The following is a 26,336-nucleotide window of genomic DNA, read 5'->3' as shown; positions in this document are numbered from 1 at the left end:
TGTGTGTGTGTGTGTGTGTGTGTACACTTCCTGTTTCCTTTCTGCTCTTCTGGATTCCGTGTCTCTCCCTTTCTCTCCAGCCCTCCCATTTGGAGGGTTGCACAACATTTTGATCGTGTATAATTTCCTCGGTAATCAGCCGGTTCTCACTCTTGGTGGCAAAGCTTTAATCAAATGTCTCACAGCATCTACCAGCCAGAACTTTGTTATTTAGACAGAAACACAAAAAAGCATGCAATTACTCCCAGCAGACCTGTCCCTCCTTCACCCTCCTGCCTCCCCCCCTCCCCCCCTCCCCGACACCCCTCCCTCTGCTGCAGCTGCAGAAAGGGGGGACACCCTGCCTCTCTATGTTGGACGAGGGGAACAGCCATCCTTTCCTAATGCAGGGAATTTCAAGAAATGGTTACACTGGATCTATGTGATGAACCGTGTGACCTAAAGAAATACACACACACACACACACACACACACACACACACACACACACACACACACACACACACACACACACACACACACACACACACACACACACACACACACACACACACACAGAAGAATGGTAGGTTACTATAGCTTCCGTGGCCATGGGGCAATCTCCTGATTAATGTTGTAAATAATGAGGTTCTCTCTTGACTATACGCCTTCCATCTTTTAAAAAGTACAACATTTGAGATGTATAACATATTCATCTCCTCTTTTGCCCAATAATAACTATTGATTAAAGTTTAAGGAGAAATGGCCCACGAGAGCGATAAAGACTTTAATTTAGGATTAAGTTTCTTTTTTCGTGCCGTTATGTTTTTCAAGTTTTATCAAGTTTCTAGAGCCTCACCTAGACTCTAGATTCTCATTGGGAAGTTAGTTAAATTAACCTCTATATGGATAATTACTTTGATAAATTGATTTCAAATCAATCCCATGCGACGAATATCACAAATATTTAAAAAGGACTCTTGTATAAATTCTGAACATGTAGCCTATACATAAACAGAGGGAAAAATTGAATAATCATGAAATCAAATATATTTTATATATTATAAATATACAAACATAATATACATATCCATTCGTGAGGGATTGACCGATGTATTCGGGATAGGCTACTTACTTTTAATAAGGCAAAACATTGTGGACGGGCGTGTTGTGAACGCAGCTCTGCAGCCTCTCCCGGTAGATTTGGATTGGACTGACGACACCAGAAGAAGATGGGGGACGATCTGGGCGATGAGTGGTGGAATCACGGGGGTAACTCAGGTATATTGTTGAACGTCGTCAATTGAAACTTCTGTGATACTTCGTTAAGTATATGTATATGTAGTATCTAATGATGATGATGCCACCTAACATTGAATTCCTTAACTTCGGCCAAATGTGTGCAGCTTTAAGCTAACGTTAGCTCACGTTATACCATTAGCTGTGAGTTGGAGCAAATGATTGGAAGAAACTGTAGACACGCATTAAATAAACGTGTCCTATGATTAAGGCATTTTCTAAATGTAAAGGCTATTTCTAACTGTAGACAAGTTGAGCAGTTGATTATGGTTTCAAATGCAGTCAACACGCCTGTGTTTACTGCAGCACATGTGAACACATGTGGGGACCGACTTCTAGGCGAAAGGAACTCTGGTAATTGTAGTTTATGTGAAACGTTTTTTTTTTGTGCCTTATTATCTGGTCTAAATCGTCTCCATCTATCTATATTTCCGAACTAATTATAATCTAGTTTGCAAACCGAATGTTTATATCGTTCCACACATTTAGCCAAGATTGGTAATTTCAAAGTAATTCAATGTATTTCACGGTACTCGGCATTCATGCCGAAACGTCAATGCCTCTACTTTACAATAGAGGGCAGCCTGTTACCATTGTCAGATATCCAGTCACGGAATGTGTTTAATTTGGAAGGCTGCATTGAATACACAAATAATTGCATTCTGATTGGTCAAAGGTTTTATTTATTTCATTATACACAATTAATCATAATTACGTTTTGGAAATTAATCATAAAACACACATTGGACCTTGCAGACATTAGTTCCTGACATTCTGAGCGGAATGCTCACTGTCATTTTTTGTTGCACTTATTTGGTCTAGATCTATCTCACAAATCAACAAAATCATCTAAAACATTACATTTGACCCATTGCAATGGATTGTTTGAATACCAAAGTACAATTGCCTCATGAAAGTCTGCATCTAGCCAGGTACAGTTTTAGCTTTAGGCCTGTTGGCCATTCTGAAGCTGTTGCTTTTCCATGTTAGTGTGGAGGGTGAATTATTTCCATGACTCGGTTTAGTGTTCAAAGTTCTGTTTGTTCCTCTGTTATTGTTGAGTCCTTTTGGTTTGGGTATTCTTGTCAAGCCAGGTTTCGGCTGCGAGTCCAGTGGAATCTGTTCAGAGGAAGAGACTTGTTACAGGCTACATGCACGGTGTAAAAAAACAACAACACCAGCAACGTTTCTGCAGTTCAAAAGTTAATTCATTTGTCATGGAAACTCTAATTATTATTATGGTAGGGTTGAAAAAAACCTCATAAAATTTTCTATATGTAGACCTAATTTTATATTAATATAAATTAACGTTGGCAATTGACAAGTAAGCAAGCATAACTGAAAGACTTTGAATTGCATATGCTTGGAAGAAATCCCTAATAACCATATGATTTATGAGGACAATGAGAAGGATAGCTCATTGGTTGGTACTGTACCAAATGTCGCACCAGTGGAAATTCCCATGAAGCCTCTGTCGGGCTGTATATTGTTAAACGCATCATCTGGTGTCAGCTGCACCAGTGATTTCACCGTCTTCTCTTTCCTCATCTGTCAGCTAGAACAGCGGCCCTTATGTGCAATAAGAATTAGCTAATCTGTTATTACAACACCAAAACCTAAATCCCAACGGATAGTTTTGAGACAATGCCAAGTGTGTGTGTAAGGATTTTTTATGTGTGTGTGTGGCGTGCATAGTTAAACATACCCATAGTTTACATTATGCATTTTGAATTGGCTTTTCAAACACAAATGATAGAATAGTCCAAAGAGAGACTTCCGGGGGAAATCAGAAAGTCTTATTTTTTGGAGAGAAATAACATTACGTATGCTGGATACACACTAAGGTGGGCGGGGATGCAAATTGAGAAATGTGGGACCACACACCTAACGATCAATTTAGCTGTTTTTCTTTTTTGTGTGTGGAAGGAAACGATTTTGCCAACACAGCACAACAAAAATGAACCGATTCCAAACCACAACAGCCCGGTCGCAACTTTCGAAACCGTAAATCTCGCCAATCTCTTGCGATCAAAATTGTTTGTTTAGTGTAAACAAACATGGCGGCGACGGTCAGGAAGAAGCTTTTGCAATCGGTTTTTCAGAAATTGTTAACCTCTACAAACTGTTCCTTCATTTCGGAAGACCTCCCCAAGCCTGCTTTTGACGCTATGGCTTCTTTTATGAATTGTTGGTATTACGCTAAATCAGCGTGGCTCTCAATAGGCTATCGTCTGTCCCACTTAAAATAAATATATTACCTGCGTCTACGGCTGTCGTCGGGGTTCCCCCCACACTACACGATATCTGATCATAAATATTGAACATGTTTAATGTTTGCAGTTTTGAATTGGCGAGGCCCCGATTGTTAAAAAGCACTCTTAAAATACCCCACACCACAGGATAATCTGGGATTAGAAACAGAAATAAATCAGAGCTTTACTGACCAGAAGGAGGAACTTTGGTATAAAATGAGGCTGATTATTGTAGTGTGTACCCAGCATTATATGAGACTGAAGGCAAATGCTTAGATATGGTATGGTAATGGTATGGACTTGCTAGCTTGCCTCTTAAAGGCAAATAATTCTCTAGTCCATTTTACGCCAACAGATCTAAAACCTTATTGCTTTTAGATCTGTTGGCGAATCGTGTACTCAAGAATTATTTTATCTATTATTGGAAAATGTGTAGTATTTATCATTCTGGATGAACACTTCTCAAGTTAACTTTTTTGGAAAAAGTAACTCGTTGTCCATCTTCATAGGCAAGTGAGCTTTTACTGATGCAGCTTGGATGAAACAGGGTTTTCCACTCTATCATGTAGTAGGCACTCAACACTGATGATGCACACACAGGCAGCTGAAAATGTAAGGTGTGGTAGTAGAGATGAAGAGTTGATGACATGGGTTTCTGAATTATAAATCTTTGCCACACTATAACACCCTTAACTGTCAACATTTAGCAGCATCCAGTTTAATAACAAAAGGTGTGCCATATGACATCAAATAACCCAAGGCCATTGTCTAAACTTTTTAAATCGCTAAGCTTTAGTTTATTTATCATTATTATGAAATATAATTGCATTTTTTAAATAATTATAACCAAAATTATTAGCAAACTATCTTTAAAATATGATATTATGTTTTCTAAACGGTGGATGAAGTCATGAATGAAAAAACAACCAACATAATGCATTTTTAATCAACAAACTGTATTGGTAAAATATAAAACAACAACACACTTGGTTTGTCCGTAGTCATTCGCTTTTAGTATTTTTCATCTTTTGTATGTATTACCAAAGCATTTTAGAAGGAAGTCATGTTAAAATGGGTCACCTTTTGGAAGATAAAAGTGTTACTATAGGTGAGAAACCTTTTTTTGTGCAATCATGTTTGTTGTAGCCTGCAGGCAATTAAGTCATTAGTAGATTTTATTCGGGGAGTCATGACTGGTATGGTGGTTGAATCACTCATTCATAAAGGCCACTTACTGTAATATTTGAGGGGTGTGTGATTGGGGATGTAGCAGGGGTTATAGTGATGCTACTAGTAATTTTGCCTGCACTTTTAATGTGGCAGCCATTGGTCAACACTTGAGTCCTTTGCTCTTGTCTGAGCGAGTAGTACGACCCCCCAGGCTTCGGGATGCCGTGGGCTGTGCCGTTCAGAGCGGGGACATACGGAGTACCCAGGTGGATGTGGATCTTGTTGTCCTCCGTGGTGGTGATGACACTAGGACTGGCCTGGGCGCTGGTGGACCTCTGCAGCTGCCAGCTGTTCTGCCTCTCTGGACTCATACGGAACACAGCCTGACCAATGATCTCAGTGGGCTCTGGTGAACACGTGCTGACGGTGACGATCTGGACGGGGGAGCTGTTGTGATCAGGGGTTCCCGGGTGTGATGAATTCGGGCTCACCATTCGAGACAGAGGCCCGGTGACGAGTGGGGAGAGGGCTCTGTCCGGGCTGGTTGGGGAGCTCTGGCTCTTCACCGCCGACACAGCTGCATTCTGGATGATGGTGATTCGTTGTTTGTGCGGTACACTGGTAGTGGGGATTACAGCTGTGCTGGTGTAGGATGCTGCATTGTCTGTTGTGTGGCTGCTGATTTCCAGCGTGGCGGTGTTGAGTCCAGGTTCTGGTGTTACTTTGATGTGCACTGGCTGCCCGGGAGTCTGAGTGACGACCATATCCTTCACAGGGTTGCCATACACAAATTCTTCTGTGTCACTGGCTGAGTTGCTGCTGTATCTTCTGACATTGTAATTTGTGGGGTATAAGCTTTTTGTGTTATTGTATTGCAGTGAACCGCTTATGTCGAGGATTTCATCCTCGTTTGGGTTTAGATCTTCGTCATCGCTTTGCTCGATCACTTTTTCATCGTGAGCAAAAGGAACAGGATGTCTGTAGTCCGGTGGCTGGCTGGCTGGCTGCTCTGTCTGTACTTCCTTGGTGGACTGGTGAAGGTCCGAAAACCGGCGTCCGTTCACTCCGGGTCTCAGACTCTTACTGAAATGTCTGTATCTCTCCAGCTCATTGGTCAGCTCCTCCATCTCTCTGGCCAGCTCTCTGTTCTTGGCCTCTTGGAGGGACAGTTTCCTCTGCAGGGTGGAATGGTCCATTTGAACCTTGGAGATGGACTCGTCTGTTCCCAACAACTTTTGGAGTTTGTCCTTCAGAGAGTCCACCTCCCGGCCCAAGAGCCTTGATCTCACCTGCTCTTGCTGTAGGCGACGCAGGAGGGCGTGTTCCTGGTTCACCTCTTGCTTCTCTGCTAGCTGGAACCTGGAGAGCTCCCTCTTGGCCTCGCCAAGCTCCTGTGTCAAAGCCTTGGACCTCTCCTGCTCCTTCCTGAACCGCAGCTCCAGGGATTCAAAGTCCTCCTCGGCTTTCATCAACTCACTTTCCACCACTTCCTTTTCAAGCAGCTTCCTTCTGAGCCTCTCCACCTCCTGGCTCATCTCTGCCGTTTTGTTGTTGTCTGTTTGGTCGAAGTGGTTAGAATTGTGTGTCAGAGGCTCGTTGATGTCCATTCCATTTTCCTTTGTCACTTTTTCACTTTTGTCCTCCACGACCTGCATCCTCCTTCTCATAGTATTGACTTTGCTCTGCAGTTCCCTATTTTTTCCCTCCTCTGTGTGTAGTCTGGTTTGGAGCTCATCTTTTCCCTTTACTATATCTCTTATCTTGGCCTCTAAATCTGCCTTAGTCCTCAGGGCCTGTTGCATCTCCTCTTTCAGCTTTTCTGTCATTGTTATCAATGAGTTCTGCTCATTTTGTTGGTCTTTCTCCATACCAAGTTTTTCTGAAGCCTGTCGGAGCCTCTCTGACATGGACTTCCTATCTTCTACCAGAACCACAGTGAGGGCCCTGAGCTTGGAAAGGTCCTGTTTCACCGCCACCTCACTATTTTCTAGCTGCCTTTCTGCCACCTCCAGCTCTCTAACCCGGATCCTCAGTGTGTCCAGTTCGCTACACAACTGTTTGCTAAGACTCTTCTCCCTGTCCTGGCTTCCTCTTAACGTGCTGCACTCCTGCCTGCTCTTGACCAACGCCTCCTCTAGTTTATCCAGTTGACTGATTCTGCCGTTGAGCTTGTCCACCTCGGCCTTCAGGCTGCGACTCTGACTCATCTCCCTGCCCAGTCTGCGGTCGAGATCCCTGCACTGGTCCCCCATGCGGTTCAATTCCTCGTCCTTCCCCTCCATCTCCAACACTCTCCTCCTCAGGCCGTCCACCTCTGACAGCAGACTCGCCGTCCCTGCTCCTCCCTCATCCCCGTCCTCCGCCCACCTCACCCTTTCCCTGAGTTCCACCAGCTCCTCCTCCGCCCTCCTCAACGCGGCCCTCGTCCCCCCCAGCTCATCCAACTGGCGGCTGAGGTTGGCCAGGCGCTGTCGCAGTTGCTGTTTTTGAGCGTCCTTGTCTGCCAGTTTGGCAGTCATGGCTTCCTGTGTTTGGCTGTAAACGGACGCCTGGTCCCGTAGCTCGGCCTCCAGTTGCAGGGCCCTGAGCTCTTCCTCTCGCGCTCTCGAGTGAGTGGCGCTGAGCTCCCGCCTGGCGTGGTCGGTGATGTCGGTCAGCTCCCTAACACGCCGGCCCTCCGCCTCCAGCTCCTCCCTCAGGCTCTGCTGCTCCTTGACCACCAGCAGAGCGAACTGCTTGAGCGCGGTCAGCTCGTCTTTCAGAACCAAGACCTCTCTTTCGTCGTCCTCCTCCTTCCTCTCCCGATACTCTTTTTCCTTCACAATCAGTAACTTGAGCCTACAAAAGAGTTGAGATGAAACAAATGAATGGTGTGTTGTCTACAGTTCACATTAAGCAGCTAAAAATAACATCCTAATAGCTGGTTTCCTTATAATGCACCGCTGTTTTAACTGGAGGACTTTCCCCTTAAACAGGAAAAACCTATGGCAATGACATCATTTCTTGTAAAGGCATTGATGCGTGCCCATTCTCCTGGAAGCCATTCATCTTCCTCTGTTTCTATATACACGTCCTTGTCTGAGCGGACAAATGTACATGTGTTGGCCCTGTTTTGCATCATGTAGCCACATGTGGGTGAGTGTTTTTTCAGGGGGGGGGGGGTTTACCCCTCCGTGGCAGGCATTCAGAAGGATGTTGTGACTGCCACAACAGATGGTCCCATGGCAGGGAGCGTTTGTTAATTAAGAAGTTCCTTTACCCTTGAGTACTCTACAGACTGCACACCATCACCCTCCCTCTGCGTCCCTCTAACGGTACCTCTATGCCAGCATAGCGAGGCAGGAATTCCCCCTGTTCCATAAGTAATTACAGACTGGCTCCTTCCACCTAGTCCTGTCAATCTCCACAGATCTCCAGGCACACGCCAGAATACACATGCATTTAGAACACCCTTTTTATTTGTTCATGTCTTCTGTTGTTGGTTGATGTAGGCAAGATGTTGTAGCTGTGTTATAACAGTAGAGGACAGTCATAGGAATTGTGTGCCCTGTGTGGCACCAGAGGAATTAGAAAATGTCCCAACTTCATGCTTAAAGTGAGAAACCGGCAATAATTATCCATTTCTCCAACTCCTAGGTACTGATATTATTCGTGTCACAGGCTAACATGGTAAAATAGTGAAATCCTTCATCAATTTAGTGGTTTCCATCAATAAAGAAATTTGCAGAGCATGATTGAATGTGGAAATCCGTTAGAAGGTTAACGCTACAAGGCTTTAAGTCTATAAGTGATATGTTTTCGAGATTCATCTACTGCAACAAATCGAAATATGTATCTATATTATTATCTATGTCATGGTTCTAACAAATAATTTATAATCATTTACATACAACTTATATATTTTTTAAGTTGTATGTAAATTGTGGAGCTTAAATAGCACTCCACAATGTGTTTAAATCCTATATCAATCTGGAATCATAGGAATGCTACACAAAAGTAGGCAGCTCCTCTGAATTTAAATTACTTTCCTGGGATTTTTCAAAGCAAGTTTCGACAATCAAACGGCCCCACATTGAAGTAGTAATCATGCTATATGAATTGTTTTTGTAACTCCTTAAGTACAGCCTTTGCGCTACAGCTCAACAGATGTTATGGCTGAAATACTTATCTTAGCCTGTACCAGAGAAAACAGTTTTTCATTTTACTTCATCCTAAACTCCTTCAAGTGCATACTATTCATTGTTTAAGAATCTTGCAGTTGTTCCTACCTGTGATGATGGCCTCTGTCCTTAGGTCCTGAGAGTTAACGTTCTCTTTTATTCCCCCCTATCCCCCCCACCGATATCACTCGCACACTGTCTCTGCCGGCGTTCCCAGCTATGTGGACATTCCATGCAGAAAACCAAACATTATGAAAAGTGCTCTGCACACTGAGCCTCACTGGCAGCCCACGGCGCCTCTTACATCATCAGAAAGTCCTTATATGGGACTGTACAGTCTCCTCTGCTGTGTGTGTGTGTGTGCGTGTGTGTGTGTGTGTACTTGTGATTGTATGTGTGTGTCTCACTGGATTTCAGCCCATTCCAGATGAGATCATGGTATAGCCATGCCAGAGGGGCTAATGGGAAGGATGAAGGAAGGGAGGGAGGCAGGGAGGGAGGGAGGGAGGGAGAGGCGGGGGCTGGGGCTGGGTGGGTACGTAGCTTTAACCCTTGAGTCACAGTTCAAACTACAACGGCTACGACTTTTCATTTTGTATCCTTGGCCACGGTAAACATTTTATGAACAAAAGCAGGCCCCCCCCTCCCCTGCACTAAAAGACTTGAGAACTCTCCAGGAACCGTGCTCCTGGCCATATCATATCCTGTAGATACTGTGCTCTGAGCGGTCCTTTGAAAAGCTAGACATGTTTTGCGCTGTAGCTGCCGTGCCTGGGGCCTGATAACCTGACTGAGTGATGACATCATCATCTCGTTGGCCCACAATTACATCCATATGTCTCTCTCTCTCTCTCTCTCTCTCTCTCTCTCTCTCTCTCTCTCTCTCTCTCTCTCTCTCTCTCTCTCTCTTCTCCCCCCCCCCCCCCTGTTCATCATTCCTTCATTCTCGTTAGTTTCCCATCCTGTTTTATCCCTTGTTTAGTTTTGCGATTGCAAATCTTCACTTGGCCTCCACTCTTTTCTGTGTTGTCTGTAAATCAGAGTTTTTATTAAATACTACGGTTAACTTTTATCAGCTGAGGTGGCGGGCAAATATAACAAATGGCACTGCTTCTTTGCACTGCTCATCTTGAAAATATGAGAAGGAAAACTGGCCTTTCCCCTCGTAAAATCACAATACATCCAATTTAATAATGGGGTGCTGCATATTTTATAGGACTGCTGCATGCATTCCCGACTAGTTACGATAAAGAGTAGTGCGGATGAGGTCTCTTGCTTTATGTGCAACTCACGCAAGTCCCCAATTAAGGGTGAAATATTTCCCTGATGACATCTCGTCAACAGGGAGGCATTTTTCTTTTAAACTGCCTAAAGGAACACACTGGAAACTTCTCTATTTATAGCGTTGACTCTGCTGGCGCCCGTGCTAGTCAGCATTAACACCCAATGGAGGAAGAGCATGTCAGTCTGACAGTCTTGTGTCATACCTTACCTTACCCTTAACACTTGTCTATCATTGTGTCACATGAAGGGACCCATATGCTTCTCTATGGTGTCTATTGTATACCGTCTACAGGAACTGTAGAGAGTTGAAATCTGGGAGCAGAACGCATTTAGAACTTTTATTTTTTTTTAAGGATACAAATTGTTTTCTGGTCCTGGAATGTAAGTGAGCGGTCCTAGTGATTCCTATCCACAAACAACTCCCTAACCAAGATTCATAAGGTCCCATTTCCCTTAAAGGCAGGGCTGGCCGCTTCATTGCTTGTCCTCAATTACACGCATGATTGGAGCCCTCAAAACCATTTCCAGGAAAGCCCTCAAACATGGCTGATATGTCACGGGCCCGCTATGTAAAAGGGCTACTGTCCTCTTATTTCATAGCTCCTACTGTAGCAGAGGTATAATTTGGAAGGACTTAGGGAACTTGTTGAGGTTTGAATGTTTTTTTTGGCCGCCGTCTGCGTCGAAGCTATCAGTTGTACATGCCACGGCTCAATAGGGTCAGTGAGAAGGCAGCAGGGGTGGAACGAGCTCCAAACTGTTTTTTAATTTGGTTTGCATATGAGGTCCCAAGGTCAAATTTTGTACTTGAAATTATTATGGCTTTTTTATGGCCTTTAGTACGTGCAGAAGGGAACCGAACACGGTACCCAATTAAACAGTCCGAAGGGACAGCAGTCCCACGCAGACTGCCCTGTACATTTCTCTCTCTCCTTTCCTCTTTTCTGGGGCTTTAATGAAATTGAAAGAATGCTTCTAACCTAGACTCCCATACTCGGCGGAGCTAATGAATAGGCCCGACAGTTTAAGTTCCAGCCGTGGTTCTGCTCTGTCGACTGATGCCATGCCAGATTCTCCTGGTAATTTATGCACATCTCCTCTTGACACATCACTGGATTGGGCAGCGGACTGATGTGTTTGAGTGCTCGGCGAAGGATAAGAACAGCTGTGGCTTTTCCACAGCGGCAGCGCCAAGTTTACTTTCTCTTGTTTCTATTGGGCAGGGCCGAGCAAGCATTTCATTTTGTCATGTAACGTTTAACCAAGGGCTACGCTATCTTTTCTCATTTATCAGCTTTGTTCATTCATCATGGGCCACTTCTTTTCATTGTACAACGTTTGTTGGTCTTTTTCATCCCTGCAGCTCATCCCTTTCTATTGCCGTAAAGAGGCCCACATCAATCTGGAGGGGAAGGAGGGGGGGATTACAAACAGGAAATGGTTTCAAGTGGTTTGCGGGTGTAGGAAAGCGTTTGGGAAGTGTTTGTGACTTAGAGCTGCATTGGACAGATGAGAGAACATGCGTTGTGTGTGGCAAACACGTGTGTCTGGTTAACCCTGAGAACCTGTCAAGTCCCAGAGATTGGCCATCTTCGGAATAAATCAAAGGCTCTGAGCATGATCTGGACGGCTTTGGGTTGAGGCGGCCAGATTGCTGCATTGTTATGCAGCGACGTAATCGTCCTCAGACACGCAACGGGGATCATACTATTGCACGTGGTGATTATCTCCCTACACGCCACGGCCTGAATCGTCTCCATGCGTTGCGGGGGAGTACGCATCATCTGGTCCGCACACGGCACCTTTTGATTCAGAGAAACCAGGGAGAAGATCCCAGTCTGGCTTGGTACTAAGCCCCAGGGCTGAGTGGCTCACTCGGGCTACAAGATCTGGGGGATAGAGGAAGAGCCAAAAGCTGAAGAGGATCCCAAGGAGGAGCGGAAACACTCCCTCCTAAATATTTAGGCTGCCGCAGCCCGAGATGTGGGCTGTGTGAGACGGATGGAAGGGGATGGGACAGGCGTAGTGCCACGCGACCCGTGTTGTTAGGCCCGTGGATATCTGCCAGTGGTTCAGAACCATATCTCTCCCTGAACTCCGGCCCTGCAGGGGCCCCGCCGGCACAAAGCCACATCCGTGTTCTCGGGAAGACGAAGAAAGGGAACAATGTCACAGTTTTGTATGAGTCTCGTATCAAATATAAACAAAGCAAAGGAAGTCATCCCTCTTTGTGTGTGTGTGTGCACAAATACACGTCAATACCTGCACAATGATTATGTTGGATTGAAGGGAATAGGCCAGAGAGCCAAAGAAGGAGAAACACTTCTAGTTTCCAGATGGAGTTTATCCTCCTGCACCGAAATAGGACTGCAGATAAAGTAATGAAAGACGACGCAGGGTGGTGTGCGGGCGGCAGTCTTACACAGTGACATTATATCACCGACGGGAGGATTTTTGGTTGCTGCAGAGTCCATCATGCTGTCAGCCCATACTTGAGTTCAGGTCAAAACTAGTACAATATGTTGGAGACACATGTTCCTAATGGTCTGCGTGGAGGAGGGCAGGCCAGTGGATGAAAACCCTCTGTGTTCTTGCAGCCAGGAATGTATGAGCAACATGGGGTTCTCTCCCCACACTACAGACCGGCTGTCTACTTATGTATTAATCATCATTAGGACAGGATGGACTTGGACAAGGTTCTTTTTTTTTTAGGAGTGCATGTTTAGGGGTTTTCTACAATGCATTTGAATAGGATAGACTGAACTCGCAACGCTGCCCGGGACTATTCCTGTTCTCTGATCGAGATGGTGCTCGTGTAGACAGTTGAGAACGTTTGCAAGCTGGCACACACCACCAGACTTGTCGTCTCCCCTCAAGGCAGCGGGCCCAGTGGCGGGTCCAGTCCGCTACTAGATTACAGAGCAGTCTCTGGTGGTACATGAGCCGAGACAACCGGACAACCTCAGTGCACAACAAGCCCCGAGTGCTGGGGGAGACGACAGAGCCAGTGACCACCTTCATGATATGCCTCGCTATGGGTAAAATCCACATCTGACTGCGAGCAAAGATACATTAGAAACCCATTTGCTCTCATAAGCTAAAGCCTTAAACCTATGCATGTGGTCTGGAGTTGGGCACGAGGTTGAGAGTGGTCGCCAATTCAGTACGTGCACATAATTGCATGTGTGCGTGCACATGTTTATTTGTTTTACAAGGCGAAGCAACCGAAGACGGGTTGCCCACACACCCCAACCAGGCCCGAGCATGAAACGGCCTATGTCTGAGTAGGGCAAGGCTAAGTACAGGTCTGGGGTCACAGACATTCTTTTTAAAAAGCAGTGGCCGCAACATCTCTGCTGTCTAACTCAGGATTGAAAACTACTGTAGACCAACAAACACCTAATGTGCCTGCAAAAGAATAGATGAGAGCGCCACATCTGGTTTGTTTTGATACAGCCTTGTTATCGCTCTACTCGATAATGGTTGTTTACAAAAGAATGGCTTAGGATTCAATTGAAACAAGATTACTCGATCATTGCATCTTGCTGCAATTACTTTTGAAATCCATTGGTACTGAATTTGGTTCCACCAACCTCTCACGATCCTGCTCCAACAGAGTCGTGAGGTCGTCACTTTTCTGTATGAAGGACCGGTGCATCTCCTCCTGCTCCTCCAGCCTGCTGAGGGCGCCGCTGTGCGACCGCTCCACTTCCACTAGTTGGCGCAACATCCGCCTCGAAGTTCGCCTATGGGCCTCCTCCAGATGATCTAGCTGAGATGTAAGGAAGAGAAGACTTTTGTTTTTATGAATCCAGTGTAGGGGATCTCCGTAGTAAGTAACAAAAATAAATCCTATTCATCAGCATGAGTTTTGTGTGCTTGTACTCTTGCCCATGGTCCCTACCTCAGCCATAGGTTTTTCATAGACGTCCTGCAGTTGGTCTTTCTGGGCCTGAAGCGAGTCCCTCCGCAGGGCCCGGATCACTTTCTCTGGGCCTCTGAACGCATAGTGGGCTTCCAGTAGAGCTGCATCTGTCATCTGAGCCTTCAGCACAGTGATCACCTCATCTCGGGCCTGGTGAGAAACCCCAAGATGAGCCTTTATTCCAGTATTCAGTGGCGTAAACAAATTTAAGCCGTTTGAACTGTTTGAGGATGAAGTCATTATGACCATGTTTCAACTCTGCTTTCTGTTCCCGGAGTTGTAGATTATTCTTCAAAAAGCATGAAAGATGGAAACAGATGTGGAAATGTGTTGTTCATTATCACACCCACCTGTAGCTCTCCTTCCAACATGCTCAGAAGGCAAAGCAAGTCCTCTCGATGTAGCTCTTTCCCCAACTTTCGGCCCTTGCTCGACTCTTTGGTGTCTCTTCCACCGCATCCCCTCGGGGCGTTGTTCAAATGCTGGATAGAGTTATCACATTTGATACCAATGTGATTCTGGTCAGCCATTTTGCTACGGTTCCAATTCAAAGTCATTGGAAGCAAGCAACCTAGGGACACAAAGGGAAACAATGTTGAGGGGTTCATGATGCAAGGAGCCGTTTGGGGTTAGTGTTGTGGAGCCGATCAGAGAGTTGCCTGCACAGCTTCATCCGTGGGGTCCACATGAACATAAATGAGGTCATAGGGAACATTGTGTGGATATACGCCAAGGTAGTCTGTGTGCAGCCTGTTTCCCAACAGTTTTGGGTTTTTCTTTAACGCTTTGTGTCAAGGTTGTAGGTTCGGGATTCGGACAAACTTGTTTTCAGACTTTCCTACCATATGAGGGCTGGTTATTGCAGTGTATTCCTCTGGCGGTCTAGTGCGTGCGTGCCTTTTGTGTTTGTCTGTGTTTGTACTGCGAGTGCATCACCATAGTTAAATACTACTTAGGGCTGGCATTCTCTGGCTTGGTTTCCTCATCCCATATTTAGAGGGGCAAAGCGAACGTCATATTGTACAATCTCATCGGAACATGACCTCATGTGTTTGGCCTCCTTTGCTTGTGCTCTAATGAAAGCCCGGGCAGGTTATGAATAACAGTCGATCATGGGATGTCCCCCAAAATTTTCATCACAAAAGTATCCGTGAGGTTGATACACAAAATCTACAAAGGGAATACAGGCGACACCAAAAAAGTGCTTGTTTGTTTTTTGAGCTCCTCATACAAGATATGAAAGCACTCTAAAGGTTATCCTTTTGTGTTTTCCTCTCACCCTGCCTGAACAAAGACGCAGGCGCAGGCAGTCTGGGGACAGCTGCTTGTTGTCATCAAGGCCTGTGAGCAGCCTTGGGTCTTGCTAAACAAGATAAATGCTAGTACATCAGGGACAAACATCAGTTCAGTAACAACCCCAGAAAAGCGGGGTGAAATGGATACATTAGTCCATTGGTTGTGGCTGGAACGTAGCCAGGGACATCCTTTAGACTTCGATTCGTTGTCAGGATAGAGGCACGAACTGCACATTTCCCCCTGCATAGCATCCCTCTTGTTTTCCCCTGTTTTTCTCCAGACATGGAGAGTGAGCGGTGTCTTTGAGTGGGTCTGTTGATATCGATCATCGAGACAGATGGAGCCAGCTCTGCCTTCCCTGTTTGTTTAGACTATCAAGAGGGTTGATGGAAGGTCTTGTCATAAACACAGTGGAGGGTTTCTTGGCTCATTGCAAAGGACATTGAACCCAAACATGGCCTCTTCTACTTCCTGTCCTTTTTGTAACCTGACAAATAGTTGTTTGCAGCTATGTATTCACATGGTCACAAAGACTTCAATTTGAATGAGTTACCCGGAAAAACAATTCATTTTGACTAATATCATGATGTTATTGGTGTGAACAGCAAAGTTATTTGCGATACAGTACTGACAGTACTAAACTTTGTCAACAGATGTACATGCACATTATGATTCTGATAAACGCATGCGGGCGCATTCACACCAGGTACAAGCACAGCAAGTACATGTGCTATATTTATTTTTGTGCAAATGCAGAGATCTGAGTTCAATTGTAGGCAGGGTTAGCCCACTGTGTCTGGCTGGCAGGTGTCTTGTTAAGGTGTCTGCCTGTCTGCATCCCCAATATACTCATATGCACCCACTTCCATCCTAACACCACCAAATCGTACAAATAATAACCCTCACTCTATTTTTACCGACACTCTGTGCACATACATCACCCCGGACCGTTAACACGCACACTGCAATTTCATACTGCCAGCAAGCTTGCAGTTAACCCAGTACGGTCATGACCCGAGACTATTCATCGTTAACTGTTTTCTGACATTTCCAACAGTGCTATGTAAGCGGTAATAAAGCATGTTGAGTTTATCGGCTGTGCATGAAGCCATTAATACAGTGCTGAGTGTGCCTGGCCTGGCCTTATCCGGTCTGTCTTAGGCCATCCATTTATTGCTCCACGTCCTCCACCTGTCACAGGGGAATGGGCTGAACTGCTGCTGCCCACCATGGCTCTCTGAGCCAGGGTCAAGTTGGCACAGCCTGGTGCCGCCATGATCCAAGTCTCTGGTTGGCAACAGCCATGTTCCAGGCTTAGTGTGTGTTGGGGTGTTGAAAAGGTAGTCATATATACTTATTTAGCTTGAGGTGAGTTGCTTGAACAAGTATTTATATATAGCGGTGCTAAACCTTTTGTGTACTTTTTTTACTAAAGGACTGTGATTCTGTAGTGCGGCGAAACACTTGTTTGAACTCTGAGGAAGTCATACTTTCTGTGAATCAGTATCCATTGTAAAATCACGGCTATCATTCACCAGAGAACATAAAAAATAGCTTAGCAAGCTTCACTACGTAACTACGAGGATATTCTTTGGGTTTTAGTGAGGTGGAATTTATACACCTTGTCCCGAGCACCGCATCTTCTTCGGGGCTCACACAAAGGTATTCAGTATCAGAACTTGGCCTTCTCTCCTCTCCTTCTCACGATTTGATCAATGAAATCTCCTGACACTGCAGCTATCCTAGTCCTCCCAACAACGCTTGAAGAACTGCAGTCTATTCAACACTGCATGCACTGCCATATAACACCATCCCTCTTCATATTAATATTTTTTCCTTACTTGATTCTTACTTTTTTGAACAGTTCTTGGAATTTACAATATGATCCTCTGGCTCAACTTGTGATTGAATCCATTCCTGCGATGTAGCTATTTGATCAAATAAAAGCACACACACTTCATCTGTTGGCCCCACTTTGATGGCAAGGTGCTGCACTGCGTTCCGTCGTCTTAAGCCTGATTTGTCTTTAAAGTGTAGCATACGATTGTCTCGGTTGCTAAAGATTTAATAGAAGGGCAAGACTTAGCCACCCATTTAATGTCTGCATGAGGTCACACAGCGCTTATCCTGCCCCTCGTCCTAAAAAGTTCTCCTATTTTAATGCAAAAGAGGGTAATGCGTACACACACAGCTTATTTATGTTCATATTATCCTTATATTATCAGTGGAAAAGCTATATTCCATAATCCTCAGATTGGATTTAGCAATTTATTTAGTAGACGAAACTTTCTAAATGTTTAGTCTTTTGTGTAAACTGGTCATGCACGCCCATTAATCAAGAGATTGAGGCTAAAGACTTAGGCTGAAAGCATAACAGCTCTTTTGAGGCCCATGAGGTAATGAGATATGGTATACATTTTTTAGCAGTGATGGAAATTGTGTGTTTTTTTGCTTATTGAGGTTCGAGGGGTTTGGTTAGGATTCCTTGACAGAAGGTCATTCCTCCAATGGGCAAGACATGTGAAATTCTACCACTACATGGTGATTGTGTGTGTGTGTGTGTCTGTGCGCACCTGAGTGGTGTGCACATTTCAAACATTACATGGTTGACCTCTATCCTCACTCTGATATCAGATCCTAGATTCCTCTGCTATTGCATCAGAGGCCCGTGGTGTTAACGGATGGAGAGTGAAAGGCGAGAGCACAGTGTTACAAATATCATCCATGTGATACCCGCCACTGGTCAACGGGGAGAAATCAATTTTGGAAGTAGAATATTGCGAAGGAGGGAAATATAGCGTCTGAAACATTAACTGGATGGGATTTTACGGCTTGGCTTTGCAAGGGAAGGTTTGGCAGAAGAAGTAAGTTGCAAAAGTATGGTAATAGTGGCGTTGACGCATATGCCAAAGACTCCGTCCATTGTGGAGCAGAACAACAACATAATAAGGTCGGGTCACCAGAGGCAACTGAAGCATACTTTAGAGATGTTGTCATGGCTTGACCAACACTAGTACTCATTAGTCTGGCCCATGAAAAGGTCCACATATCCGGTGTTCTTTAACAGATTAAGCACCGTCCCTAATTACTTTAGACGCAGCTCTACAACAGCAGCGTCCACTAAATGCATTACGTCTTAGAAATGCTGCGAAGAGATGGCAGCCGATCTTGACCCATCGCAACCTTCCCCCCCCCCCCCCCCCCCCCAGATAAATGGCTATAAACTGATAAAAGTCTCCCCAAAGACACTCACACCGTAAGGGTAACATCTGTCATGTCATCACAGGTCAGAGTGGAGGTCGCTCGGTATTGTCTGTTATTAAGTGAAGCGGACCAGCTGTGTGTTGGACTATGTTAAAACACACACACACACACACACACACACACACACACACACACACACACACACACACACACACACACACACACACACACACACACACACACACACACACACACACACACACACCCACCAACCATGGACAAGCACAAGATATTCCCAAACTTGCCTATTTGATTAAGATCTATGCTGGCTATGTAACCGAATTTGAACTTCAGAAAAGTTTTGGGAATGTTTTAGGATTTATCCCTGTGGCTGTCAACCACAGGGATACTGCTTGTACTAGAAAACATCATGCCCATGAGACCTTCATGAACCATTAAAAATATAAATAGACATATAAACTTTCCAAGAACACAACGATAGTTTGCCAGCCAACGATCATTTTATATCAAAGTAATTACCTTGTCTTTTACTTCTGTGGCCATAGAATGAGATACTTTCTCATTCTATGCTTCTGGTGCTCCCCCTGGTGGCCACCTTCTTTCTGTGCAACCTTTTGGCACTGCTGTGCTGTTAACACGAATAGTGTTAACAGCGTTAACACTATTGTTCTAAAGTGTTCTATTCCATATTAGATAAATTTCCTCTTCTCCGTTTTAACAACCTAGGTCTAACAGTCAAATATATAATAAATTGTAACATGAGAACGGTCACATTTATTTTCCCCTCCTAATATTTATGGCGAATTGGAAAGAGACTTGTCTGTTGGAGAGTAAAGAACGGGCTGAATGTTGTAAGCAATCAAAAATGGTTGTTTCCCCCCTTGTTTTCATCTATTTTGCCTGTCTCGTAATGTCTCATTCCAGTACACGCTGCTTGTTGTACATTGTAAGTGTACCTTAAATCCGCTATTGATTTAACAATAACACATGCTCAATAGTGAATTTACAAAGAGGAAACTGCAGGCCTCCAAGACCAATAAGTGTAATCCCCAAACTGGGCCATAGGAACCTGTCCCTGGATGAGTTATCGATTGTTCAACCCTTTGCAAATCGATTTTAAAGAAGGTACGATATTGCTCTTTGTGGAAACTCATAAATCCTGGCATGACCATAAACAAAAGTATCCCGCAGTATTGCCTCCACACAGGACTTACAGGCCTTGTGTGTGTGTGTGTGTGTGTGTGTGTGTGTGTGTGTGTGTGTGTGTGTGTGTGTGTGCGCGTGCGCGCCCCCGTGTGTGTGTAGGCCCTCTATGAAGGGTAATTGGATGAGCTGCGAAGGGGTTCTAAGGACCATATTGGTTGCAATCCCTGTGTCCTGTGCCCCTCCACAGGTGTGCGGTGTATCTTTAATCAGACTAATGGAGTAAAGTATGGCAGCGATTAAGAGCTTTTCTGGGGCCACTTAGCTTTATCTGTTCCCATGGGATAATCGCCCCAGAACGACAGGGGGAGGGCAACAGGGAGGGGAGCATTTTAAGTATCCGCCGCTGTGTCAGGGTGCCTGCAACCAGCCCCTCATATCCTCGATCAATCAACCTTCAAGGCGTTATCTGTCCGCCGACGATTCAGCCGTCCTGCTGAAAACAATCTATCGAGTCCCATTAAAACTTAGTCTGCGCCATCGACCACCCATTAAAACCAGTCACCTCCATTGATAATCTATTAAAGGCAACCGCGCCGGCCTGTTTCTCTGCCTATGGGCTCGGTGGAGCCATTTCCCCCTTCATTGATCTTGGGTAATCTGAGCCGAAACGCATTGACCTAGTATATATTCATAAAGAGGTAGATCGTTTCCCCTGCAACCGCCATCTGGCCTGGGGATGCCACGGTCAAGGGTTAAGGGATATCTGGTGTTCAGCTTCGTATGGGTCATCCAAGAACATATAACCACAAGCTTTCACACAGTGAGGGCACCAAGCAAATCTTTTCTTTTTTTTTATCATTTGGCAAATTTGAGCTAATCTGAAACAATAATTCCTGCTTGTTTTGTTGTTTATTAAAAGTTAAACTCTTTTGTTAGCAAATATGTTGCCTTTTCCATGGTTACCATCAGGTGATTATGTTCAATAGCACCTTGCTAAGTATCAGAGTCCTAACTACTTCATAGTGATAGTAGTACTTTCTAAACTAGCTCTTTTATTCTCTTTTATTATTGGAGTCTTCTCCAGGGAAGTGCAATTTTGGACAATATCCTACACTGATTTGAATTAGCTGCTACTCTAACAACACTGCACAATGTGCAAACGTGTGAATGGATTCTGGGCTATACTGTATACCCTGCCTGCTTAGCCGGGTGCGCTCTCGCAGTCTTCCCTGGGGAGGATGATGCAGCCCAACTCTCACCCCCACCTGGGTATCCCATACTCATCCTCCTCCACCACGTCAACCCAGGAGCTCGGCTTGCTGAAACAGCAGAAACGCACGCACAAGGGAAATCTAGCAATGCTGGACCTCTGACATGATGTCAGTGTGGTCTTTGTGGTAATAAAGAGATTACATGCAGGGACTCTAAACCCCCACCGTCAATCTGGCTGCCACTTCAGCACCCCTGAATTTAAGATGGGGGTATCCTAATCTCAGGCCACCATAGGGCAGAGCAGAGTGGAGATTTGCGTAATGTTTTAATTATTTCCTTATGTGACATTTATTTAAATTAAAATATGTGGAAATGATAGGGATTTGATGTACATTTATTTCTTCCAACGACCCTTGATGTATAATAAATACACCTCGCATTGGGAAGGACACCCATGCATTAAAATGTTAAGTGACAAGTATGCAAGGAACCACAAACAGTTTGAAACACACCCTTATACATCTGAACAAAAAAAACCTCAAAATTATGAATATATCCTGATAAAGCACTTTTTATAACATAAGAAGTAACTTACCTTTTCAACAATATGGAGGTATGAGGGCAGGGTCAGGCCTATTTCTTCCCCATGGAAACTCTTCAGTGTTTTTGCATCCACCTTTATGTCCTTAATTGCTCTTCTAGCCATCATCTTATCCTTGCAGTCATATTTCCTCCATCACTCCTTTTGTCCTCAACCATTGGCCCCTGTCTCATCCCTAGAATGCTCCAGATTGTCATCTCTATTTTTTTTCTTTTCCCTCAAAGGGACTGGGTCATCCAATGAGGTGTTCCCGGTCGGCTTGGTCTGTTACCGGTGGGTGTGGTCACTCGGAAGGCAAAGACACAGCCCCTTACTGGTGGCAGATGACTGCATGGGTGGCTTAAGGGGGAGGGGGTGGGATCGCGGACAGACGCACAAGATGAGGGCTTCGTGGTCACCGATACGAAGTGGCAGGTCACACAAGTAGTGCAGTGATGCGGGGGCAGCAAGCGGCTGCTTCTAAAAGAAGAGAGGCTAGTTAAAATTACGTGGTACGTTAGAGTTTAAGATTCTTGCAATCTTGGAGAGCCAAGCCAATATGCAGGATGGGAGGGAGGGTTCAGGGAGTTCTTTGTAAGGAATTGTCACCGTGTTATTTTAAGCCGGCTGTGACACCCGCCCGAGAGCTCCCTAGAGAGTTTGGAGGGGAGTTAAATGCATCACACAACCCCACCTGACCCCTTTTGTCCAAATATACTCTTTTATAAAAGCTTCAACGCAACTGCCGTTAATTCCACACGAAGGCCATGCACTCATGGAAATACCCTCCCCTTAATCTGTGCAGGGAAGCATTACAGCTAAGGTCTCCAGCGAAACGCTATGCTGAGTGAGCACCTCCAAATACTTCTATTGCTTTTTTCAGGTGCTAATCCTACCCCTGACCTTAAACAACTTTAGATGGACTGATACCTATTACATGCAGAGTCCAGGCCTAGTCTATGAATATTGCAAGATTCCTGTTTTTAATAGGGGATAACGCCATTGGTATTCCTGCAAGAGCGTGTGTTTTTTTTAGCTTAGGCCGCTATCCGTGCCATTGGCGAGTTGGCTTGATGGGAGGTTCAAAGCCCAAAGGTGGGAAGCATCCAGCGTCGTGCTGTGGCGTTGTTGGGCCCTGGGTGCCCCCGCCTCTTCTCCCCGCTGACAGCGCTGTTGGGTACCTGGCCTCACATCATGACCTGCAGGGCTGCAAACTAAAGGGATGATAAACAAAGATGATGTTAAGGATATTCATAATAACCACAATCCCTCACGCTTGTTGGCGTTCCCGTCCTCCACTGACCCTCCCATGCACTCTCCAAGTCTAGCCGTGGAACATGTTCACGTCTAGCGGCCTTGTTTGAAGCCCCTACGAGTATAGCGGTTGTCAAGCACTCCCGAGCAGCGTGCACACAGAAGGATGTTTTATTCATGTGTGAATTACGACTCTGGCAGGCCACTCAAAAGACGACGTAAACCCCCGGCAGAGGTATAGGAATGCGCCTCACCCACCTCACCTTCATCGTCTCGGATACCCTTGTAAAATTAAGATCTGCACTTAATATTTTCCACCTGTATTGGCACAACTAGGACAATGGGTCCGAAATACTAGGCTATAGTTGGGTTCTGCGGCCGGCGTGTTCCGGTCGTAATTAAAGCTCAGGTATTTACGAGTAAGTGTTTGCGGTCGCCCCACCTCACTGACTTCACTGCACGAGGTCGGAGCCCTGGGCTGAGAAGGGGTGGAGGAGGACGAAGGGAGGACGACTGTGCGTGCTATAGATTGTATTGATTCTGTGACTTGTGATGGGTGTATTCTGCTGTTTATGTTGAATTCTGCCTTTTAGAAGAACGAGGAGATTCACTTCAGTGTGGTACGACGGATCTTTCTTTCTCAATCTGACCTTGGGTCAGACCTACGTCTGACAGACCTAAGCTTTAAACAGCTCCGTGGCCTTGGCCCTTTTCAGACGTGCACCCGCATTATAAGTAAATCGCTAGCATGGTAATGAGTGCATGTTTCTCTTTTCTTTCAGATGTGTCTGATAAAGAAGAAGAGGTAGAGGAGAAAAAAAGCCTGTCAGAGCAGCAACCGACACAGACCAAAACCGGGAAGAAGAGGAAGGGTTTAACAGAGCCGCTAGCGAAGGCACCGAAGAAGAAAAAGGCTGGCCAGGTATTGCTGTTTGCCGTTGGGTCGGAAGTCTCCGCTATTTTATCTTACGCTGAGGTTGATTTAACTGTTGAATCGTATTGTGTTACAAGCTTTCTTGGAAACATGACATCACTGATGTTAAATTTAGTTTTTAGCACATGACGCACTGAGGTTTTATTTAGTTAGTAGCACCTGCAAATTAAGTTTTATTGTTCCAAAGAATGTCTTGCACTTGACTAAATCCTGTAAATATACTGCACAAACAACATGAATAATGCTCATGTGTTGCCCAGAATTCTGTTTAAACAGGCTTATTCTAATTCCTGCGGCATAAATACGTATTTTTTTAAATGATGTGCAATCTTTTCTCCACAGAAGGAGTCTATCGTGGTTCAGGAAAAGGAACAAGATGACGCTGACAAGGCAGCGAACCCCAAAAAGAAAAGGAGGGTGAGTGTCTGCAGTGACCCCTGCTGGCGTGAAGAAGAAATTACGTGTTTAAAGCTGGTCCTCATGGCCTCCGTGTGGGCTACAAGTATGACTGTACGTGTGTTTTGTGCAGAAAAAGAAGACCATCACAGACGTTCTGGCGGTGTCTGAGCCTAAAGCAGGCTGCCCAGCGGACCTGCAGAAGACCGTCATCGATTACTTCTCAGACAAGCGCTCCGTTATCGAGATGGAGGAGCTGAAGTTGAAGGGTGAGCGGGGAGAGGGGGGGCTTCCCAGTGAGGAAAAACAAACTAGTAGATAACAAAAGTTGACCAGTTCACTCATCGAGTTGTTCTTTATCTATTCATAGACTCCAATTTCCTGACATGCAACGACTTGACCCACAGCTTGTCCTCCTATCTGAAAGAAGGTGAGTGGCTCTTAATGTTTAATCTCAACCTTTGTCCCATTGAACACACACGGCACGTCTCAGATGGTGACGTAGATCCAAAGGGCTGCCATTTTCGGGGGCCCCCTCCCATGAAATTTGTGATTTTCCTCTCCCGGAACACGACTTTGAAGACATATTACCCGCAATCTTACGTGCATGTTCAGGTTGAAGACGATCGCTTACACTGCGACTACACTTTGTGCCGACCATTGAGTACAACCCGAAATTAAGATTTGTGTTGAAAAAGGGTTCAATCCAAATGACCGACTGCTGCTCGTGTTCTATGTGCGCAAACGTCTCACTTCCTCCCTACGTTCAGTTTGCCCCAAATGGGCCAAGGTCCAGAAGCAGCACACTGAGAAGAGCTCCGTGCCCCTCCTCATCGTCTGCAGCTCCGCCCTGCGAACCATCGAGCTCATTAAGTAAGTAACCACCGACCGCCGGCCGGTCACATGGTCCGTCCTCTCTGTACTGTACCTCTCCGGCCGGGTTCTAAATTGTCCTCCTGGTTTGTCCCCAACAACAGGCAGCTGACCACCTTCAAGGGCGACGCCAAAGTGATGAAACTGTTTGCGAAACATATCAAGGTACCGTGGAGAGGATCATTCCCGTTCACCACATTCACCGGCTTATGAACTCTCTGATTGGCTGGTATCGGGGTGCAGCCGGGGTCCGGGGACTGGGGTGAACTCTGTTGTGTATTCTGCTAAGGTGGAGGAGCAGGTGAAGCTACTGCTGAAGGGGATCACCCACATCGGAGTGGGCACGCCTGCCAGGCTCCAGGCTCTGATAGAGAAAGGTAAGCCTGATGTAGCCACAGCCTCCATCTAACCCCCTCCCCATGGCTTGTACTTTACTGAGTCAAAGTGGCGCTAACTCTTTTTGCCACCGAAACTTGGTTACTATTTTGTCTCCGAGTATTAATATTGAGGTATACGGCTGATGAGTCATAACGTCTTCACAAAGATCATCCAGCCAATTCTTGTCATGTATTCTCAGGTGTATATTTTATTAGATGGCTTAATTGTCAAAGGTGCTACATAATGTTACATTTACATGGTAGTTGCAAGTCTGAAAGAATTCTGACCTTTGAACTCTGACCCCCTCATCTAGAGGGCTTAAGCTTGCAGTCCTTGACACACCTGGTGCTGGACTGGAACTGGAGGGACGTGAAGTACAGAAGGATGGCTGACATTCCAGAGGTGTGATTATTTTTATTTAAGTCATTTATTGTCATGTACACAGAGAGACGCAGGATTAAACTTGGCACCGAAAAGCTTGAGCCAAGGCAAGTCACAGACTCCTTCAAAAAATAAAACGATTCTAATACCTCATTAAATATATCTCAAAGAAACATCGAGCAGCATGGGTTGGATAATGGCAGAATATAATATGTGGTGCTGCTGCCCTCTTCTGGCCCAAAGTGGACATTTGTCAGGTGATATTTGATGTTGTCTGATGCATGTTTGTCATTCTCAGGTCAAAGTGGACCTGCTGAAGCTGCTGGACACAGGGGCGCTCAAAGGATGCAGGGAAGGCAAGGTCAAAATTGGCCTGTTCTAAGTAAAAGCTGACTTTGATGATTGCTCCAATCTTTTCTTAATGGCTTCCTGAGTTCTCTGTTGTGTTTTTCTGTAACAATGCCATCCGCTAATTGTGTTGATTTAGTACTTTAAAATACATTGTCATTACTTTGATGTTTGCTCATTTGTCAAGGTCAACACTGAGTCCCACTGGGAAGAATTTAATAAACGGAGCGGGAACAGAGTGGAA

General features: G+C 45.2%; 2 protein-coding genes across 4 annotated transcripts; one reads left to right on the top strand and one right to left on the bottom strand.

Moving 5' to 3' along the window:
• The first annotated feature begins 1,105 nt into the window (after window positions 1–1,105).
• cmss1 (cms1 ribosomal small subunit homolog) lies at window positions 1,106–26,336 on the top strand. 2 transcript variants are annotated; one of them, XM_060039240.1, is made up of 10 exons: window positions 1,106–1,260; window positions 23,565–23,704; window positions 24,062–24,133; window positions 24,246–24,381; window positions 24,483–24,542; window positions 24,883–24,985; window positions 25,090–25,150; window positions 25,275–25,362; window positions 25,677–25,765; window positions 26,043–26,336. In XM_060039240.1, the coding sequence occupies exons 1-10, from the start codon at window positions 1,212–1,214 to the stop codon at window positions 26,124–26,126; spliced, it is 882 nt and encodes a 293-aa protein (XP_059895223.1). In that variant the 5' UTR covers window positions 1,106–1,211; the 3' UTR covers window positions 26,127–26,336. The 2 variants fall into 2 exon arrangements, with proteins under 2 accessions (XP_059895223.1, XP_059895222.1); XM_060039239.1 differs by having other exon boundaries at window positions 24,059–24,133.
• On the bottom strand, window positions 1,934–14,651 carry LOC132448173 (filamin A-interacting protein 1-like). 2 transcript variants are annotated; one of them, XM_060039245.1, is made up of 5 exons: window positions 14,420–14,651; window positions 14,049–14,219; window positions 13,738–13,916; window positions 4,766–7,538; window positions 1,934–2,397 (listed from the first exon to the last, which is right to left on the bottom strand). In XM_060039245.1, exons 1-5 carry the CDS (start codon window positions 14,624–14,626, stop codon window positions 2,203–2,205), a joined length of 3,525 nt encoding a protein of 1,174 aa, XP_059895228.1. In that variant the 5' UTR covers window positions 14,627–14,651; the 3' UTR covers window positions 1,934–2,202. The 2 variants fall into 2 exon arrangements, 1 of the variants encoding a protein (XP_059895228.1); XR_009523326.1 differs by lacking the exons at window positions 1,934–2,397; window positions 13,738–13,916; window positions 14,049–14,219; window positions 14,420–14,651 and adding an exon at window positions 8,969–9,496 and having other exon boundaries at window positions 7,400–7,538.

The sequence above is a fragment of the Gadus macrocephalus genome, chromosome 20, assembly GCF_031168955.1.
Source record: "Gadus macrocephalus chromosome 20, ASM3116895v1".
Classification (NCBI taxonomy): domain Eukaryota; kingdom Metazoa; phylum Chordata; class Actinopteri; order Gadiformes; family Gadidae; genus Gadus; species Gadus macrocephalus.
Note: the sequence above shows the minus strand (reverse complement) of the source record. Positions and strands in the feature narration are given on the sequence as shown.

Excerpts from the sequence above, each read along its gene's own strand:
- cmss1 (XM_060039239.1), top strand. The coding sequence starts at position 1,212 with ATGGGGGACGATCTGGGCGATGAGTGGTGGAATCACGGGGGTAACTCA. Across the intron at positions 24,134-24,245 it reads ACCCCAAAAAGAAAAGGAGG|AAAAAGAAGACCATCACAGA; the intron begins GTGAGTGTCTGC and ends TGTTTTGTGCAG. Across the intron at positions 24,986-25,089 it reads CGAACCATCGAGCTCATTAA|GCAGCTGACCACCTTCAAGG; the intron begins GTAAGTAACCAC and ends CCCCAACAACAG.
- LOC132448173 (XM_060039245.1), bottom strand. The coding sequence starts at position 14,626 with ATGACTTTGAATTGGAACCGTAGCAAAATGGCTGACCAGAATCACATT. Across the intron at positions 14,220-14,419 it reads TGTTGGAAGGAGAGCTACAG|GCCCGAGATGAGGTGATCAC; the intron begins GTGGGTGTGATA and ends GTTTCTCACCAG. Across the intron at positions 2,398-4,765 it reads CACACCCCTCAAATATTACA|ATTCCACTGGACTCGCAGCC; the intron begins GTAAGTGGCCTT and ends TCCTCTGAACAG.